Genomic DNA, 16,469 nt, shown 5'->3' on the forward strand with positions numbered 1-16,469 from the left:
GTGTATGATAAGGTCGGACTTCCCTAGAATTACTGTTAGTTATTCTGAAGAAGGTTTATGCTCTGGTCTGTGTACCTTCAAACACTGTGTTGTGGTTATGTTTTTATATGCAGAAGCATAAACGACAACAGAACATAAACACAATAACAAGCCCATATATCTGGGCAATGAACTGGTCAACATAGGCACTCCAAAATCATTATACATGGTAGTAGGTACACAAACATATGACAGGTATGTAGGAGCATTTGAGTTGCAGGGGTGGGCAGTGCAGTATGCACACAGGACGCATTAGATCAATCAGCATATTGAACATTAAAACATGCACTCACATTTCCCCAGTTGCTCAAGGGGGTTTATCATCCGAGCGAGGCAGCATCGCTTGTAGGAGAGCTTTCCATGCCTCTGTTAGCAGTGGGTTAATTCCTGCCACTACTAAAGGCCCTGCACCATTACCCTGTCTCTGCCGTGGAACACCTCAGCCTGTCCTGCCGCCACACAACATAGCAGGGTCCCTTACTCAACCTCTAGGACATAGCCATTCTGCGTTTAGCAAGGAACCAGGCTTGGTCCATTATTTTAACCACATGCTTAAATTTGTACGGACGTGGGGGTAAACACCCAGCAGGCACTCCATAGGGATCCACTTGTACCTGCAGACCGACCTACCCCCATCCCCCTTCCACTGCACGATTGACTTGAAGCCAGAAAGAGGGAACCCTTGTGCACAGCCAGAACATATGTAAGAAATCCACAGGTTCCTCCTCGACCCCCAACACCAAGGGGGAGCCTGTTCATTAAAATGTGCAACTCTATGTGGAGTCCTATATGTCCTGTATAAGACTTTCAACTGAAGCGCATATGCCTGGAAACCTTAATTGTAAACAGTAACGCCGCCTCCCACTGCCTGTCCTCAAACGCACAATCCAAATTCTTCTCCCACGCATCTTTAATTCGCGTAACCCGGTTATTCGCACCAGTAAGCAGGGACTGATATATACGTGCCACTGGTTTCCAGCCATTTTCTAAGCTATACACAGTTGATGACCTCACCCCATCTCCCTCAGGTTCCTCCGGCCAGATTGGCCATTGTGTCTTGGCAAAGTTAGTGAGCCTCGCATACATCAAGAAGTGTCCCTTGTTAATCCCTTATTCTTCCAGGGATTTCGCTGAAGTAGTGAACACTTCTCCCCAGGTGGTGAGGCCTAGTCCCTCCCATCTCCTGTGCATGCGTAGGCCACTCCTGTCCCGGCACAGTCTCGTAGACAACTGAATATTTGGGGAGTATGCGTACTGAGGATCTTTGTCATCCTACGCCAAACAATTTTCCCCAGGCCTAACGTCTATGGCTTACTCAACCAGCACTTACCTGTTATCCAAATGGCTTGGCTTCCTTGAGAACAGCCGGGCTCAGGACGCCGCTCGTCAGCGAGGTATCCAGCGTGACCTCATCAGCCAACTATCTAGCTAAATTCTGCACCTGGGCTGCCAGGTAGTACAACTCGAAGGAAATTGGACCCCTCAATCTACATGTCTTTACCCCAGGGTAGACCATGCACTCCTATTCCAATGAAATCCATTAATGAGGGAGTCCAGAGATAAAAGAAAAACGAGCAAGGGACCAGGAATTGAGGAAGGGACCATTAGCAACAAACAAGGCAACACAACCATCATAACTATGGCAACCCTTCCCATCAGCGAGAGTGGCAGTCGCTTCCAGAATTCCTTGGATGCCGATATCCCCTGCACAGCCTTCAACGAATTATCCTCATGCCTATGGTTGGCCTGGTGCCAGATATTGACTCCCCTCACCCCCCCAAATAGTGTAATGACCTAGTCTTCCACCGTATCGCCAGTTCCGGAAGGTCTGCCGGACTACAAGCTCGCAGCCCAACAAGTGGGAAAATACAAGACATCTCTTTACTGCCAGTGAGCTTTGCAAAGTTATCCAACACCTCCAGCACCATAGGGCGGTTGTGTTCAGGATCGTCCATATACAAGAGACAGTCATTGGCATACAATGAGATCAGGTGACGTGTCTCATCAATTAGTATCCCGGCCTCTGCAAACTCGCAGCGCAGGAATACTGCTAGCGGCTCAGTGCCAATATATATACAGCATCGGAGACAAAGGGCAGCCCTGTCTAGTGCCTCTACATGTAGGCCAAGCAACAGACGTATATTAACCAGTACGCACTCTAGCCTCCAGTGCAGAGTAATCAATTGGACCCATCTTAAGAACCCAGCACCAATCCCAATCCCAAAGTCATCCATCACAGCATACATCCCCTGCCAGTAGACAGTCAAAAGCCTTGACGGCGTCAAATGACCCCACCGCACAGGGAGTGTCACTTGTCTGGGATCTATCAATGACATAGTGGAGCCTACGTAACTACAGAGATGTGCTTTATATTAGGGACAAAACTGGTCTGTTCAGAATGTATTGTGGATTCAATGATGCGTTTTAGTCGACCAGCTAATAATGCCGTTAGGATCTTCACGTCTTGGTTGAGCATCGACAAAGGCCTATATGATTCACATAAATGGTGTGGTTTCCCAGGTTTAAGAACCGGTACATACTGCTGGGCAAACGATCCATCTCATATGCCTCTTCAAAAACTTTAAGGAGCACAGGCACCAGTTTATCACTGTAGGCCTTATAAAACTCAGATGGTAGTCAATCACCACCCGGAGTCCTATCAGACTGCGAAGACCCTACAACACTCCGCAACTCCTCTGTTATGGGTGCGTCCAGGTCTGCAGCTTGTTCCGCCATGATCTTGGGGAGATCGATTTGCGCCAGCATATATTGGACCTCTGCCTTGTCTATCATCACGTTCACCCCATAAAGACCCTGGTAGTATCTGCTAAAGTAAATGATGGTTGACTGAGACTTCCATGATTCCACAGACTCCTCAAGAATGTCAGCATTTGCATGCCTGGGTTTCTCATTCTTACATAGCCATGCTAATATTTGACCAGTCTTATCCCCCTCAATATGCATTCTTGAAGTGTATAGACTATAATCGCATTTCTGCAGTCTCTCACAGGTTTCCACACACATCATATGCATGGGCAGTAGGGCTTCTTCGTTTGGATCCTTTGCGCTGTCCAATGCCTCAATCCCCTGTGTGTTGTTTTCCAATGCACCTAGCTCAGCAGTTAGTCTTCCTAATGCCCCCCTCTTTAGCACTCACCTCCCCCCGTATCCACACTGCCAATGTTGATATCGAAGTATTGTTTCAGTACATCTGTCAAGTGGTCCTGAAACACATCATCCAAGAGGGCATGCGCCATGTTGGTATCGCGGAATTTGTACCCAGGAGGGTCCAGCTAACAATCAGTGGAGAATTATCCGAGATGGTCCTACCAGCATAGGTGACGCTCACAAACTCAAGTCAAATACTCCATCCCTGTGAATTGATAGTCGGTCCTAGTGTGGACCTTATGTGGTGCAGAGTAGTAGGAGTAATTCCGACTACTGCTAATAATAGACATATTGCAGGGGAAGGTTGGGAGAATCTACAATCCGACCTATCCAATGCAGGATTCAGAGTGCAATTAAAATCACTTCCCCATATCCAGAAGAGACCCTTAAGGTGTGCCGTCCTCTTATATACAAAATGAAAGTATGCAGCAGCATCGTGATTTGGTGCGTATGAATTCACTATGCAGACCTCTCTGTGCTCAATGAGGCCCTTGCACAATTATTAGTTTGCCCTGATTATCTTTTTCCACTGTTGATAACTGAAATGGCACGTAACCGGCAATCCATACTAAAACACCCCTAGCATACCGTGAGTACGACAAACCATATCCAACTGTCATGATGCCTACCCCCGGGCTTCAGGACCAAGCCCATCAGCTCCGGGAGCAGGCATCCAGATACTTATTAAAACCCCAACAGCCCCGGCTGGAGGCTGTTTGGGTTCAGTCCTGGCACCATAGGCGCCAGGCTCATAGACTTTACTTACCTATCTGATGCAGACCATGCTGCAAGTGAGTCCAAGCCAACGTGAGGCCTGGATGGGACTATTTTATTACAGGGACTATTTTTTTACTCGGGCGTGGTTCTGGGGAACTTCTTACCTGGAACTACTTTGGAGGCTATTTAAACCATTCCCGAACATCAGCACACGCTTCGCGTTATTCTGCATCCAGCAGCGTAACGCTCACCATGCCTGCAGTCAGCATCCAGTCTTCTGCCACGCCCGCCTCGAATCTGGAGCTCCTAAAACAAAGCGGAAAGAAAAGGACAAGGTTAAAAAACAAACTATTTTCGAATTCCTCACCTGATTCCGGATCCATCTCGCCTCCGGACCTGGAAAGAACATCATTTCAGTACGCGTCGCACCTCCAGCAGCAGCGCTGCGCCATACTCGCCAGTCCCCGCAGCACTTTCGATTCGGCACTGCCTCCATCATTTCTTCGCCGAACTCCGGCACCTGGGGGACAAAAGAAAACCACAAGGTGAGCCGAGAAAACCAACAAATGTAACTCTTATCACCATAGACTTACCTGATTTTCCACCGGAGGCATTATTCTATAACTCTCCACATCTTCATGTGCCGCACCTGCAAAGAGAGAAAAACACGTTAAACACGTGCAACATTTACCGGACAGCGTCGGGTAATACAGACTCTTACCTGAGCGCCACCAGCTACCACAAAAGCATCTTCTCACGAACTCGGCTACAAGACAAGGAAGGAAGGGGGGGGAACAAGAGTGAACATCGGACATATTGAACTCTATGAACTCTATGAACTTGATACTTACTGGTCCTCGCCAGGAACCTCAGAGTCAATACACTCCGGAACTCTCCCAAGGCTTCAAACCAGGGAAGTAACTGGCATCAACGTGCCCCTGCAATCCATGCAGGATGGAGAGCTCATCTTTCAAGAGTATAAAGTGAGATTGCTGAGAGGGCACTTCGGAGGTGATTAGTGGGGAGGACAGTGGGGGGTGCCATCACTTGAATCCACGGGTGGCTAAATCCATCTCTCCACTTGCAGGAGAATACTTCTACGGGTCAAGCAGACAAGATTAGGAGGGCTAGTACAGTCAGTCATCTCTGCACTACGCATCACGTTGGTGGAGACCGCAGCCGTCCGGGTCCGACCGACGCTCCTGTGGGAGCCAGGTGAGCGTAACACCAACCCCCCCTACCATCCCATTTGGAAACAATTTTGCTGAGCTCCTCCTCAAACAGGTGTGTTTCTTGCAGTAGGGCTATGGAGATCTATTTCCTACGTAGATGGGAAGCAAACCGGAGCCATCTCAGAAATGAAGATATACTGACTGTTCCATGATATAATCTTAAGTGGAGTCATCTCCCTTGCACCAACAGGCTCCAACTCTCCCCACCACCCATCCACAACGCATAAGCAGGGAACAGCTACTCATCACCCCACCCCAAATGCCTGTCCGCCCCCTACTGCCACCCCAACACCCACTCCCCCATATATCACCTCCAGCCATTGCGGGTGCCCACACTCCACCCTCTGTCACAATATTGCCCAAGACCAACCTAACAAAATTGAAACAAGAACAAGTCATAACAGTTCATAGAAACAGGTGACTCAGCAGTGCAAGACCACTCAAGTCTTCCTGCCCCCCAGAACAAAAATGCTCCAAAGGTCCGCAGGTATGGGGAAGGCTGCAACAACGTGCTCCCTCTGTGGCATAACTGCCCCGTGGTCACAGCCTTCTTGTGCCATAGCACAGTAAGCTAAGTTCAGATCGTAAGGTTATTCATTCCGCTCCAGAGACTTCATGTATTCTCAACTGTACAGAACCATGCATGTATGAGTGGAAACAAAATTGCCCAAACTGGGCAAGACGTGTGTCACTTTGCGCAACATGGTAGAAGGCCCATCAGCTCGTCACAGGGTCTCTCTTCCCCTTCTCAGGACCAGTAGGCATGCCACATTCGTCCATCCATTGGTTGGCATCACTGGGGTGTTCAAAGAACAAGGATCCGCCTTTTATAAATCGCCTTGAGCTTACCTGGTTATATGTGCATATATTTAAGTCCCCCAATACTGAGGCGCTCCTTGGTTGCACCAAACATATTTCTCTTCTTTTGCCCCAGAGGGGTATAGTCTGGGTAAATGGCCAATGACGATGGGCCTTGATCGCCCCTCCTCCTCTGGAGAACTTGAGGATCGTCTCTCAGTCAGGAAAATTGAGAATCTGTGCGATAACAGGGCACAGGAGTGCACCCAGGGGATGAGGGTGGGCCAATGATCTCTGCGCCCTCTCAACAGTAAAACCCTGAGACAGCTTACCAGGGCCAATTTCTTGTAGTAGTAGGTTCTCAACATAGACCGTGGGCTTGGGGCCTTCCTACCCCTCCTCAAGACCCAGTATGCAAATATTATTGCGGTGGGATTGATCTGCCCTCAGCATCCTCAGCGCGCTGTTCCAAGACGCTATTTCTACATACCAGCTCCTCCAACGTGACCTTAAGCTTCTCTGTGTCGCCCTTCATAGTCGTGATTTGCTCTGTTTTCCGCCACCCGAAAGGATAGTGACCACACATCCTGGTGCAAAAGGTTCAAGCCTATCTTGACCTCATCGATTTTTGTACCCAATGGAAGTGCGCAATGCAGCAATTGCTTCCAACACTTTATCTTCTTGGTCCTGCTGGCGGGGGCCCTCGGACATTGACATGTTCTCAGGCTCCCTAGTGGGATCTTTCTAGAAATCGTTAGGTCCGAATGAGTCCATGATGGTCTTCCTCTGGTTCCCTTTTGCCTTAGTTTCTGGCATGTTAACTGTGTGGTAAACTGCGTGGCTTGCTGTCAAGGGCAAGGCAATCAAGTATAATCCCAACTCAGTAGAAAACGTATAGAGGTATGCCAACCACAATCGTCGAGGGGGGTCACATCACGAACATGGCAAAGAGACACTTCATACAGGGGACTGACTCACGGTACAGGAAAACTCAACAGTGTGCACAGTCCATGAAGCAGATGGTCAAAGCGGAAATCCAAAGGTGGCCTTGGTAGTTCTCCACTCGGTAGTCTGGCCAGCAACGGTGGGCCAACCGAACAGTCTTTATAATGGAGTAATGGTAATTGCGCTACTGCAGCCCAGTCCAGCCAGATCACACCAACACTCCAGCCATGTCTCCTCTCCTCGTCCACACAGTCTATAGGTGTCTGGTTGGTTCCCTCCAAAGCAGCAGGCAGCCCAGTCTTACACTGACCATGCCCTCAAGGGAGCGGGGTCCAGAGCCATCAGCAGCTGCTCCATGCGGTACTGATTAATGTAAGTGGTTTTTTCCCAACACAGGATCACTGGCTCCACAGGAGCACACACAGCGCAGCGGCACCAAGCCAAGAGGAGCTGTTACAAAGCTGGAGGTAGTCGGCTTCAGAGTGCCGATAGGCAGGCAGATCCCATGGGTCTGCAGAGCTGATCTCCCACCACCTCATCTCTCACTCCCGGGGCAGGGATAGCACATGCGCGGAACTCCCCTCCACCTTGCGCCCTCTCCAAGGGTCAGAGCAGCCTCCGCAAAGCACGGGCACCCACACCAGACCTGGGCACGTCTGTTGCCTCAGGGCAGTCCGCGGACGGTCGCCATCTTGGCTACAGCCTCCTCTCCACACCGCCACCAATATTAGCCATACGGCTGCAGCAAACGGTCCAGGATTTGGCAGGGTATTCACTCCTCACTGCATCATGGCAAGCCACGCCCCACTATATAATGTGTTTGACTCCATGACAAAGGGCTTATCCCAAGACTTAACTTAGCCTTAACTGCATATATTTTTATTTTTTATAATACTCCTGGTGGTTTGTAAGTGTTTCTATTGAACCTTTGGTATACTACAAGTTCTTTGTACCTTCCTACAGCCCTCTCTCCCTCCAAAGATAAGCCTGGCTGCTCTGTCTATGCTAACAAATACTCGGGTGGTACAGCCTTATACCAAGATTGGAGTTTTGTGCCGTCTCGGTGGTATGGTTTTACTAAGCCTTAGGTGTTAGGGCAGTTATTCTGAGGTCCAACTATCAAAAGCGTTTAAAAGACTTATGCTTGCCAAATACATCGTTTTTACCTATTTACTTTGACATTGGCATCGAAGGAGAGACCGAATAAAACCATTCAATGGCAATCCCAATTTGTTTCGGATTCGGGCCTGAACGTTTTTTTTGATAATTGGAAGTATTACTTTGCACAGGTTGTCCTGATATCTTATGAGAGAAACACGTGTTGGCATATTGGAAATTGATTGGGCCATTGGTATATTGGAAATTGATTGTAGACTGTAGGTGTGATATAGATGGAGCCCAAAAAGTATATGTACTAAGCTCACCAATTGTAGACTGGTATGTTCCAAGAACAGCTAGAAATGTATTTTTAAGATGAATCATCTGTTAAAACATAATAAATAATTTGTGTAACCATATGGCACCTGTACAATTTTACATTATTAATTTTGTCTGGTATGTTAATGGCCGTTATCCCTGTAGGGGCACTGCAAGGGATAAGTGACTACAAGTAACAATTTGTGTGGCGCTAGACACATTTAGTGTGGTTTGGAAGTCTATGCCTTGCATTTGTATGCTGTATCAAGTTCTGTTCTCCATCTTGGCATAATTGATGCCTCCTCATAAATATTCTTTGCATTTTATATAGTCGGAACTTTGCACTCTTCATAACATTAGCCAATGACTGGGACAAAAGCTAACAATGCAGTTTTCTGTTTGTAGACCTTGTAAAATGTCCATAGGTAGCTTGCAACCAGGCCCCAGATAAGATGCAATTGTAGCCAACTTGACCAAAATAAACTGCCAATTTCTTAATTTAATGTGGAAACATTTGCAAGTCGTTTTTAGAGTCGCTGTTTCTCATCAACTTAATCATACTTAGTTTGTTTGCTGATGTAATTTTACCATCCAATATGCACTTGCCTCTAGCCCTTGGCTAGTGATATTAGAACTTTTGCTGAGTCAGACACGGTGTGCTATGTCTATATTCGGAATTAAGGTGGCTAGCGACTTTTCTATGGCTCGCTAGTAGCTTAAAACATCTATTTTTGCCCCCTGCAACATGGTCACCAGCATTACTATTGCATCATCATGTTCTTTTGTATTGGCTGAGGTATACAGCATTGGATGATCTACAGTTGTATGTCCCTTGCATCTGTATTTTTCGGTTCTGTGGAGTTGCTATTGCAGATGCAGTGTATTGATCTGTTGTGCATCGCCAGACATTGCATGCATACGTTCAAATGTTGCATACCTCATGCAATGCAAGCAAAGTATGTAGGTGGCTGCAAGGAGGTGCATGTTCCGGGGAACCTCGTAGATACACCATCTTGAACGACAACTAACACCAGTGGGGTGACACTTCAGAGGATGGGTACACATTGCAGGATGTATTTATTGGTGATGGTTTTAAAAAGGGACCTCACAAATAACACACACAGAAGAAAGTGGGAGCCCAAGTACCTGAAAATGCTTAACCTAAAAGACAAAAGTCTGACGATAGATATAGGCTGTATGACCCATACTGGCCAACTTTCAGAACAGGTGCAGTAGTGCAATCTCATCAGCAAAGTCAGAAGACAACGCTCAAGTACCATCCGCCTTTCATTTCTGACCCTTCAAATTTAGACCAGACAAGATTTCCGACCATGGAAATCTTGGTAGTCTAAGCTCAAATGGTTGGCACCCGTTACCTTGCATTAGAAACACTAAGATAACAGCGGGCATTGCATTGTCAAAAAATGGGTAAAGTATTTTGCATTTGCCATACTGCATGCAAGCTTGTAAACCATGGTGAAACATGTGGAATGCTGAGGTAACACTGCAGACTGCACTAGGTAAACCAAGAGAGCATATTTTGTAGTGGCACATTGTATATGTTAGTTACATGTAAACAAGATCTGTTTTCCTAAAATGCAACGCTCAACTCAAGATTTGAAAAATATCAGTGATTTTATGAATTTGCTGGCGCAGATGTGAAAAAGATTTGCAAATCTCAGCTAGAAATGTGGACTGTATTCAGAGTGTTGGATTTTATGCTTCCAGTAGTTTTTATGGTTATTTACGGAAGACAGAAACTCCAGACCTGCCTTCCATTCCGTGCACACTGTTCCTTCAGAAAAAGAAATGTAACATGACCTATTCTTCGCTTTGAGAATGAATTGTCCTGTGTTTTTTCTTTACCTGTCATTTCACTCTTCACTATCTGTCTGTGGGACTTCAAACGCTCATGCACTTTTCCTTTTCTGTACAGTATCAGTTAGTCCAATAAAAGCTATCAAAACCTGCATCTTGTGTAATATTGGCACTTTTTGAAAAGAAAATCTTGTCACTTCGTCTGGATTCCTAATGAGTTTATGAAGACACCAACCTCACATTCACTTGGTGGATCGTTTGTTATGTGTAAGAGTACTTTTTAATCAGGATCACAGATTAAAACCTTCCTAGTCTCTTCGCTTCACTTCTTTTTTGGTCTCAACTTCTGCCCCCTTGCTGGTTGTTTGAAATGTTTGCACATGCATACTCTTTTGGACGACCCTTTTTGTGCTTTTTATTTAGATCTGTGTGTTTGAATATATATTGTGGTAGAAATTCTGTAGTATGTTTAGGTCTGGCCCAGTATCACTGTGCATTATCGGATGTATTATACTTTGTATGGTATATACATACCTGGCTCATCCGTTGCCAAGGTGTGTAATAAGATTTCATTGTCTGAGTTCAATTGGGAGCATGCCTGTTATTAGTTAATGATTTTATGAATTAGTTGAGTCAGAGTATGTTTACTGCAGTTAAATTGTCAAATGTGTTTTGTATATGTGCAGAAACTGAGACACTTTTCTCTTTTCTCCTGCTAGAAACCTAAGCGCGTGTGGTGGATTGGAAGTTTGCGATGACATGGTTTCTAAGGATGTCATGACCCCCTTGGTGGCTCTTTTGAGAGAGGTATGTCATAGTTGGACAGGTGCTCTATTTTTCACTGTTTTGCTGTGTTTCAGAAAGTGTTACACTAGCCTATGGCAGGTACATAGTGTTCAATCTGTGAAAGCAATGCAGTTCTTTAATTCCACCTTCCCCGTTTTTCATTTTTAGATCAGTTACTATTGTTCTACTCTTCCACTTGCCTTGCAAAATTAACGTACCCACTCGGTAGCTCATTGTTAAAATTGACCGTTGTAAAAAGTCCTGACCTCTTTCACACCTTGAGAGATGGGGCAGTGTATAACATAGATTTTCAGTATCAAGCCGCACCCTTTTTTTTAAATTTTTTTGTTTTTTTTTAAAAAAAACTTTTATTTTTTTAGCTTGGCAGCACAGGAACGGGTGAGCAACATACAAGGCAGTACAATGTAGTAACAGTATAGATAATACGGGTACACAGAGTCCTCTTACAACTTGATTATGCGTTTGGGAGGTATGTGCAGAGTGGGTGCGGGACTGGAGAGGCAGCAGTTCAGGAGGGGGGACAGGGAGGAGGAGGGGAAGGGGCTGGAGATGCAGACTCTGATGAAGTATCCATGGCACAAATAGGATCGAAATTTGAGCCAAATGTCTCTGGGTCTCGAATGAGTTGGCTGTAGTAGGGTCCAGGATTCTTCGGTGTCTGAGGCCCAAGTGACCGCTCTAAGCCACTGCGCATGAGTGGGTGATGTAGGTCGAAGCCAGCAGAGTAGGATGGACCGTACTGCGAGTAGCATGCAGAGGCCGGCCAGTTTTTTGGAATCTCGGCAGAGTTCAGGAAAGTCATGGAAGAGACACCTCATTGGGGACGCAATGACAGGGTAGTCAAGGATGTGGTAGAGCATACCGAACTCCAGAACTGGGCAAGGCGGGGACTGGACCAGATCATGTGAATATAGTCAGCGGTATCGTAGCCACATCTGGGACATCTTGGGGAGTGGTCTTTAAGCATGTGATGAAGTCTGTTCGGGGTGTAGTGATATCTGTGGAGTACCTTAAACTGAATTAATTTTAAACGGGAGTTGAAGGATACCCTGTGTATGCGTGCACACAAATGGGCCCAGCTTTCGTCAGTCATTTCCAACGCGAGGTCATTTTCCCATGCGTGTTTCAATTTGGTAAACACAGGGGTGGATCTAGTTTGAATCATGGTATAGAGTCTGGATACTATACCCCTCGTGGGTGTGAGGGAGGGTAACTCCGTAATGGCGGGATCATCTGGTGGTATCGCTGGAAAAGTGGTATATTTGCGTTGGGGTTTTTCGAAGAGACGAGCACTGGAGCCATATAGACTGTCTCCTTCTCAGGGGCAGTGGGAGGTCTGGCCATTCAATGAAGTTGCCTTGTTCAAAGATGTCTCGGATCAACTCGTATCCTGCCTCGGCCCATTGGCGCACTATGAACAGTGGTACATTTGGGACCTCTGGGAGGAAGTTCCAAAGTGGGAGGTTACCATGGAAGGGATGGGCGGTACCTAGTAATTTCCATGTTTTGGTTAGGGCCAGGGACGTGCAAGCCACCGGGTCAAGTGAATCGGGGGTAATCGGCATGGGTTTAATAACTAGCGAACGAATGTCCCGGTCGCTAACCGTCAGTTTTTCGAGCCTGATATGTGGAGCGGGGTCCAGTATGTTAAACCAATTTGACGTGAATTGGATTTGCTCCACCAGCCAGTATTTGAGGAAGTCAGGAGCACCAAAACCGCCTCCTTCCATTGAAGTGGACAAGGTACTAAGTTTGAGACCGACTGCACCTGAGTGCCACAAAAAGGTGTTGAGCGTACGGGTCAATGTTCTGAAGAACTCTTCACCTGGCCATAGAGGGATATTAGTGAACCTATACAGGAGTTGGGGCAACACTATCATCTTCAGTATCCCTATCCTGCCTGCAAGAGAAATCGGTAGTTTACTCCAGCCCAGTGCCTTTGTTGCAAGGTTCGTAAGGTATTTTTGGTAGTTTTCATCAAAGACCAAGTCAGGGTGGCAAGCTATTTCTATTCCCAAATAGGTGAATTTTGACTGAGCCCATGCAAATCCCAGGGTATCAGGAGGGGGATGCGTGCAGTCTGTGAGCGGGAAGAGGGTGGATTTAGAGCAATTCACTTTAAGTCCGGAAATGTATCCAAAGTGGATCACGTCTTCCAGTATCGGAGCCAAATTGGTAGAGGTTGAGCGGATGAAGAGAAGTGCATCGTCTGCATACAAGAACACTATATCAGACTGGCCTGCAGTTCGTAGGCCCCTATGTGCATGGGATTGTCGTGCATGTCCGCAAATGGTTCCATCGTTATTGCGAAGATCAGAGGAGAGAATGGGCAGCCCTGCCTAGTCCCTCTAGCAATACTGAACAGGGGTGGGGGCATTGGTCCTCAGTGCGGACCCTGGCTACTGGGTCGGTGTATAGCAATCTAACCCAGGAGAGAAAGGCGGGCCGGATTTGCACTTTTCAAGAACCCACCAGAGGTAATTCCATGACAGAGTCGAACGCTTTTTGCATATCAAGTGTGGCGGCTACTGCCTGAGTATTTGGGTGTATCCTGCTAATTATATTGAAGAGGCGCCTCAGATTCAAGGAGGTGGAGCGACCTGGAATAAAGCCAGCTTGGTCAGGGTGTATGATGTGGGGCATGTAGGGGGCTAGGTGTAGTGCTAATAGTTTGGCGTAAATTTTGACGTCACAGTTAATGAGCAAAAGTGGATGGTACGATCCGCACTGTGTGGGGGGCTTGCCAGATTTCAGTAAAACAGTTATTGTGGCTTCATGGAAAGAAGGGGGGAATTTGCCTGTCTCCACTGATTCCTCCCAGAGGGCTATTAGACGGGGAAGAAGGAGCGATTTGTAGCGTTTATAGAATTCAATTGGGATGCCATCTGAGCCTGGAGATTTCCCTGAGGAGAGTGAGTCTATGGCGTTTGAGAAATCTTCAGGGGTAAATGGAGAGCCGATGGTTTCAGGGGAGAGTATCGAGAGGGGGAGGGCATCGAGGTAGGAGTCAATCTCTGGCATCAGGGCACTGTGTGCATTAGCATATACGGTTTCATAGTAGGAGAGGAATTCGGAGTTAATATCATGTGATGAGGTGGCTAGGGAGCCGTCGGGCCTTTCCACCCCGGGAATGTGTGGGGCTCCAAGCTCGCGTCGGAGAAGCTCCTGGCCTGGACGTTCGCCTTCTCCATATTTCCTCGCGAGCCAGAATTGTCCAAGAATTTCAGCTCGCGATCCGCCAGTGAGCAAAACGTGTCGAGTTCTGCGCCTATGGATGCCAGGGTTGCCGGGGTTTGGTGCAAGGAGCATTGGGCTTCCAGAGCTGATAGCGTGGACTCCCTTTCTGTGATATCCTTACGAATTGTTTTAAGGATGCCATTTTCCTTCGAGAGTGCTATGGCCCTGATATAAGCTTTAAAAGATTCCGATAGGGTGGCCTGCGAGGATACCGAATCAGTGTTGATTTCAAAGAACTCTTCGATGGCCGTCTCCACTTCGGAGATAAATACAAGGTCGAAGAGTGAGTGAGGTTTCATTCTCCAGAGTCTAGTCCGATCGCGGTCTGGGCCCCAGCACGGGGTGATAGTCACTGGTGAATGGTCAGAAAGGGTTCTGGGAAGGATCTTTAGGCGAGCCACGTTCTTTATCAGTATGTCAGATACTCGCCATCTATCGATTCGGGAGTAGGAGTCCTGTACCGAGGAATAGAAGGAATAGGAGTCGGGGTAAAGAAGCCTCCATGCATCGACCAGTGTAAGCCAGGGGAGAGACGACAGTGTAGCATAGGCTGCTTTGGTGAGTTGGCGGGGTCTGGAGCCAGATCTGTCGAGGTCTACGTCAAAAATTGTTTTAAAGTCACCCCCCCAGAGAATCGGTATTAGAGGGAAGCTGTCAAGGAGGGACGTGAGGTGTAAAAAAAATAAATAAATAAAATCTGGATCATCGATGTTGGGGCCGTATACATTTAGTAGGACCATCTCCCTGTTCTGGAGGGTGCCATGGAGTAGCACATATCTGCCCTGGGGGTCAATCTGTGAGGATATGGGATCGAACTTAAGGCTTTTGTGAATTGGGGTCATGACCCCACGGCTTTGGGTAGAGTAATTAGTGGCGTGTCTTTGGGGGCCCCACATTTTGGCAAATTTTTCAGTGTTCAGTACAAGCCTGCAAAAAAAGGATTTTGACATAGTGACGTTCTGGAGTTCTCATTTTCTTATAATTGCCCAGACCCCGCACATTCCAACTCATAAAAGTTAAGTTATCTTCGGTTAACAGTGTACAAATATTCGTTGAGGATTAGTGAATGTCGGTGCGGTGATCCCAGTGGCTGAAGGATCAGTCTAGCATCTCCGTAGTACCGTCTGTGCAACACTGCCTCGCACTCAACCTCCTCTGTGAACGCCAAGCCTTTTAGAACATAACACCCAACAAACCCCACCCACAAACCTCCCCCAAACAGAGGAGTGATAACCCCATATCCCATTAACGAAATCCAAACCAAAGGCATCAACGCCGGGGGGCCTGTGAACCGGCCTGGTGGTGATGCTCTGAACTAGGGGGCAATTTTATTTTTTTAAAACTCTTTTTATTACTGAAGGGCAACACAGATTAAACTCATTGCACCTGCATATGTCGGTACACACAATTCAACAGTTGTTAAAGACGTAGCTCAGGTATCACAAAACAATTTACACAGACATTTCCTCATCAGAGGCCATTTCACATAAGTACATTCTAAACGGGGCCCATATGTCTTTGGGGCGACATCTCAGTGTCAGTCATATTATATTGTTCCCCACATTAGTTTACGTAGGCCAGATCTCGGATAAAATGTAAAGTTTTTGGCGGAGAGGTACTTGTCCAACATCTCAGTATACACCTTTTGGCTACAACACATGCAACATTGAACAGCCGGCTGATCTTTTCACCTTGTTTGCCTATGTCTCCGAACAAATATTTCGGTGGATGCATGTCCGCAGGGATTTGTGTAATGTCTTGAAGCATCTCCGCCACTTCTCTCCAGAATGCAGCAACAGCGGGGCATTCCCAATACATGTGATATGCTCCCGCTTGGCTAGCCTTGCATTTAGGGCAGTCCCCAGTGTGAGTCGTTGAGAACTTGGCCATCTTTGCAGGAGTGTAATGTAACCTATTTAGGATTTTGAACTGAATAAGTCTTAGCCCTGCGTTCATGGTTAACGCTTTGGTAAGCGTACAATATTTCGCCCATTTTTCATCCGGGATATTTAAGTTCAGGTCTTCCCATTTGGCTTTTGCCTGAATTGTGGTGGGGGTGTGTAGTTGTACCAGTGCATAAAGTTTAGAGACTCCCAGCCCCGTACCAAATGTGGCGGCTTGTATACAAGGATGGGATTGTGGCTCGTCCGGAAAGAGTGGCCAGCGTGCACTGAATGCAGATTTCATCCTATGGTATTCAAGTGTTTTGGTTGGTCCCCCCCCTCATTGCCCCCCTGAGTTCCTCGAGCGTTACAAATCTGCCATTCGGGAACATGTCTCGCATTTGGATTT

At 47.0% G+C, this 16,469-nt stretch overlaps 1 protein-coding gene across 3 annotated transcripts in view; it reads left to right on the top strand.

Moving 5' to 3' along the window:
• HEATR3 (HEAT repeat containing 3) overlaps positions 1-16,469 on the top strand; it is a 366,680-nt gene that overhangs the window by 60,294 nt on the left and 289,917 nt on the right. For all 3 annotated transcript variants that reach the window (XM_069604764.1, XM_069604763.1, XM_069604765.1), the window contains exon 3: positions 10,853-10,940. In XM_069604764.1, coding sequence (XP_069460865.1) covers positions 10,853-10,940 — 88 coding nt within the window. The remainder of the gene's footprint in view (positions 1-10,852; positions 10,941-16,469) is intronic.

Source organism: Ambystoma mexicanum, chromosome 1p (assembly GCF_040938575.1).
Source record: "Ambystoma mexicanum isolate Mex_15411 chromosome 1p, UKY_AmexF1_1, whole genome shotgun sequence".
Classification (NCBI taxonomy): Eukaryota; Metazoa; Chordata; class Amphibia; order Caudata; family Ambystomatidae; genus Ambystoma; species Ambystoma mexicanum.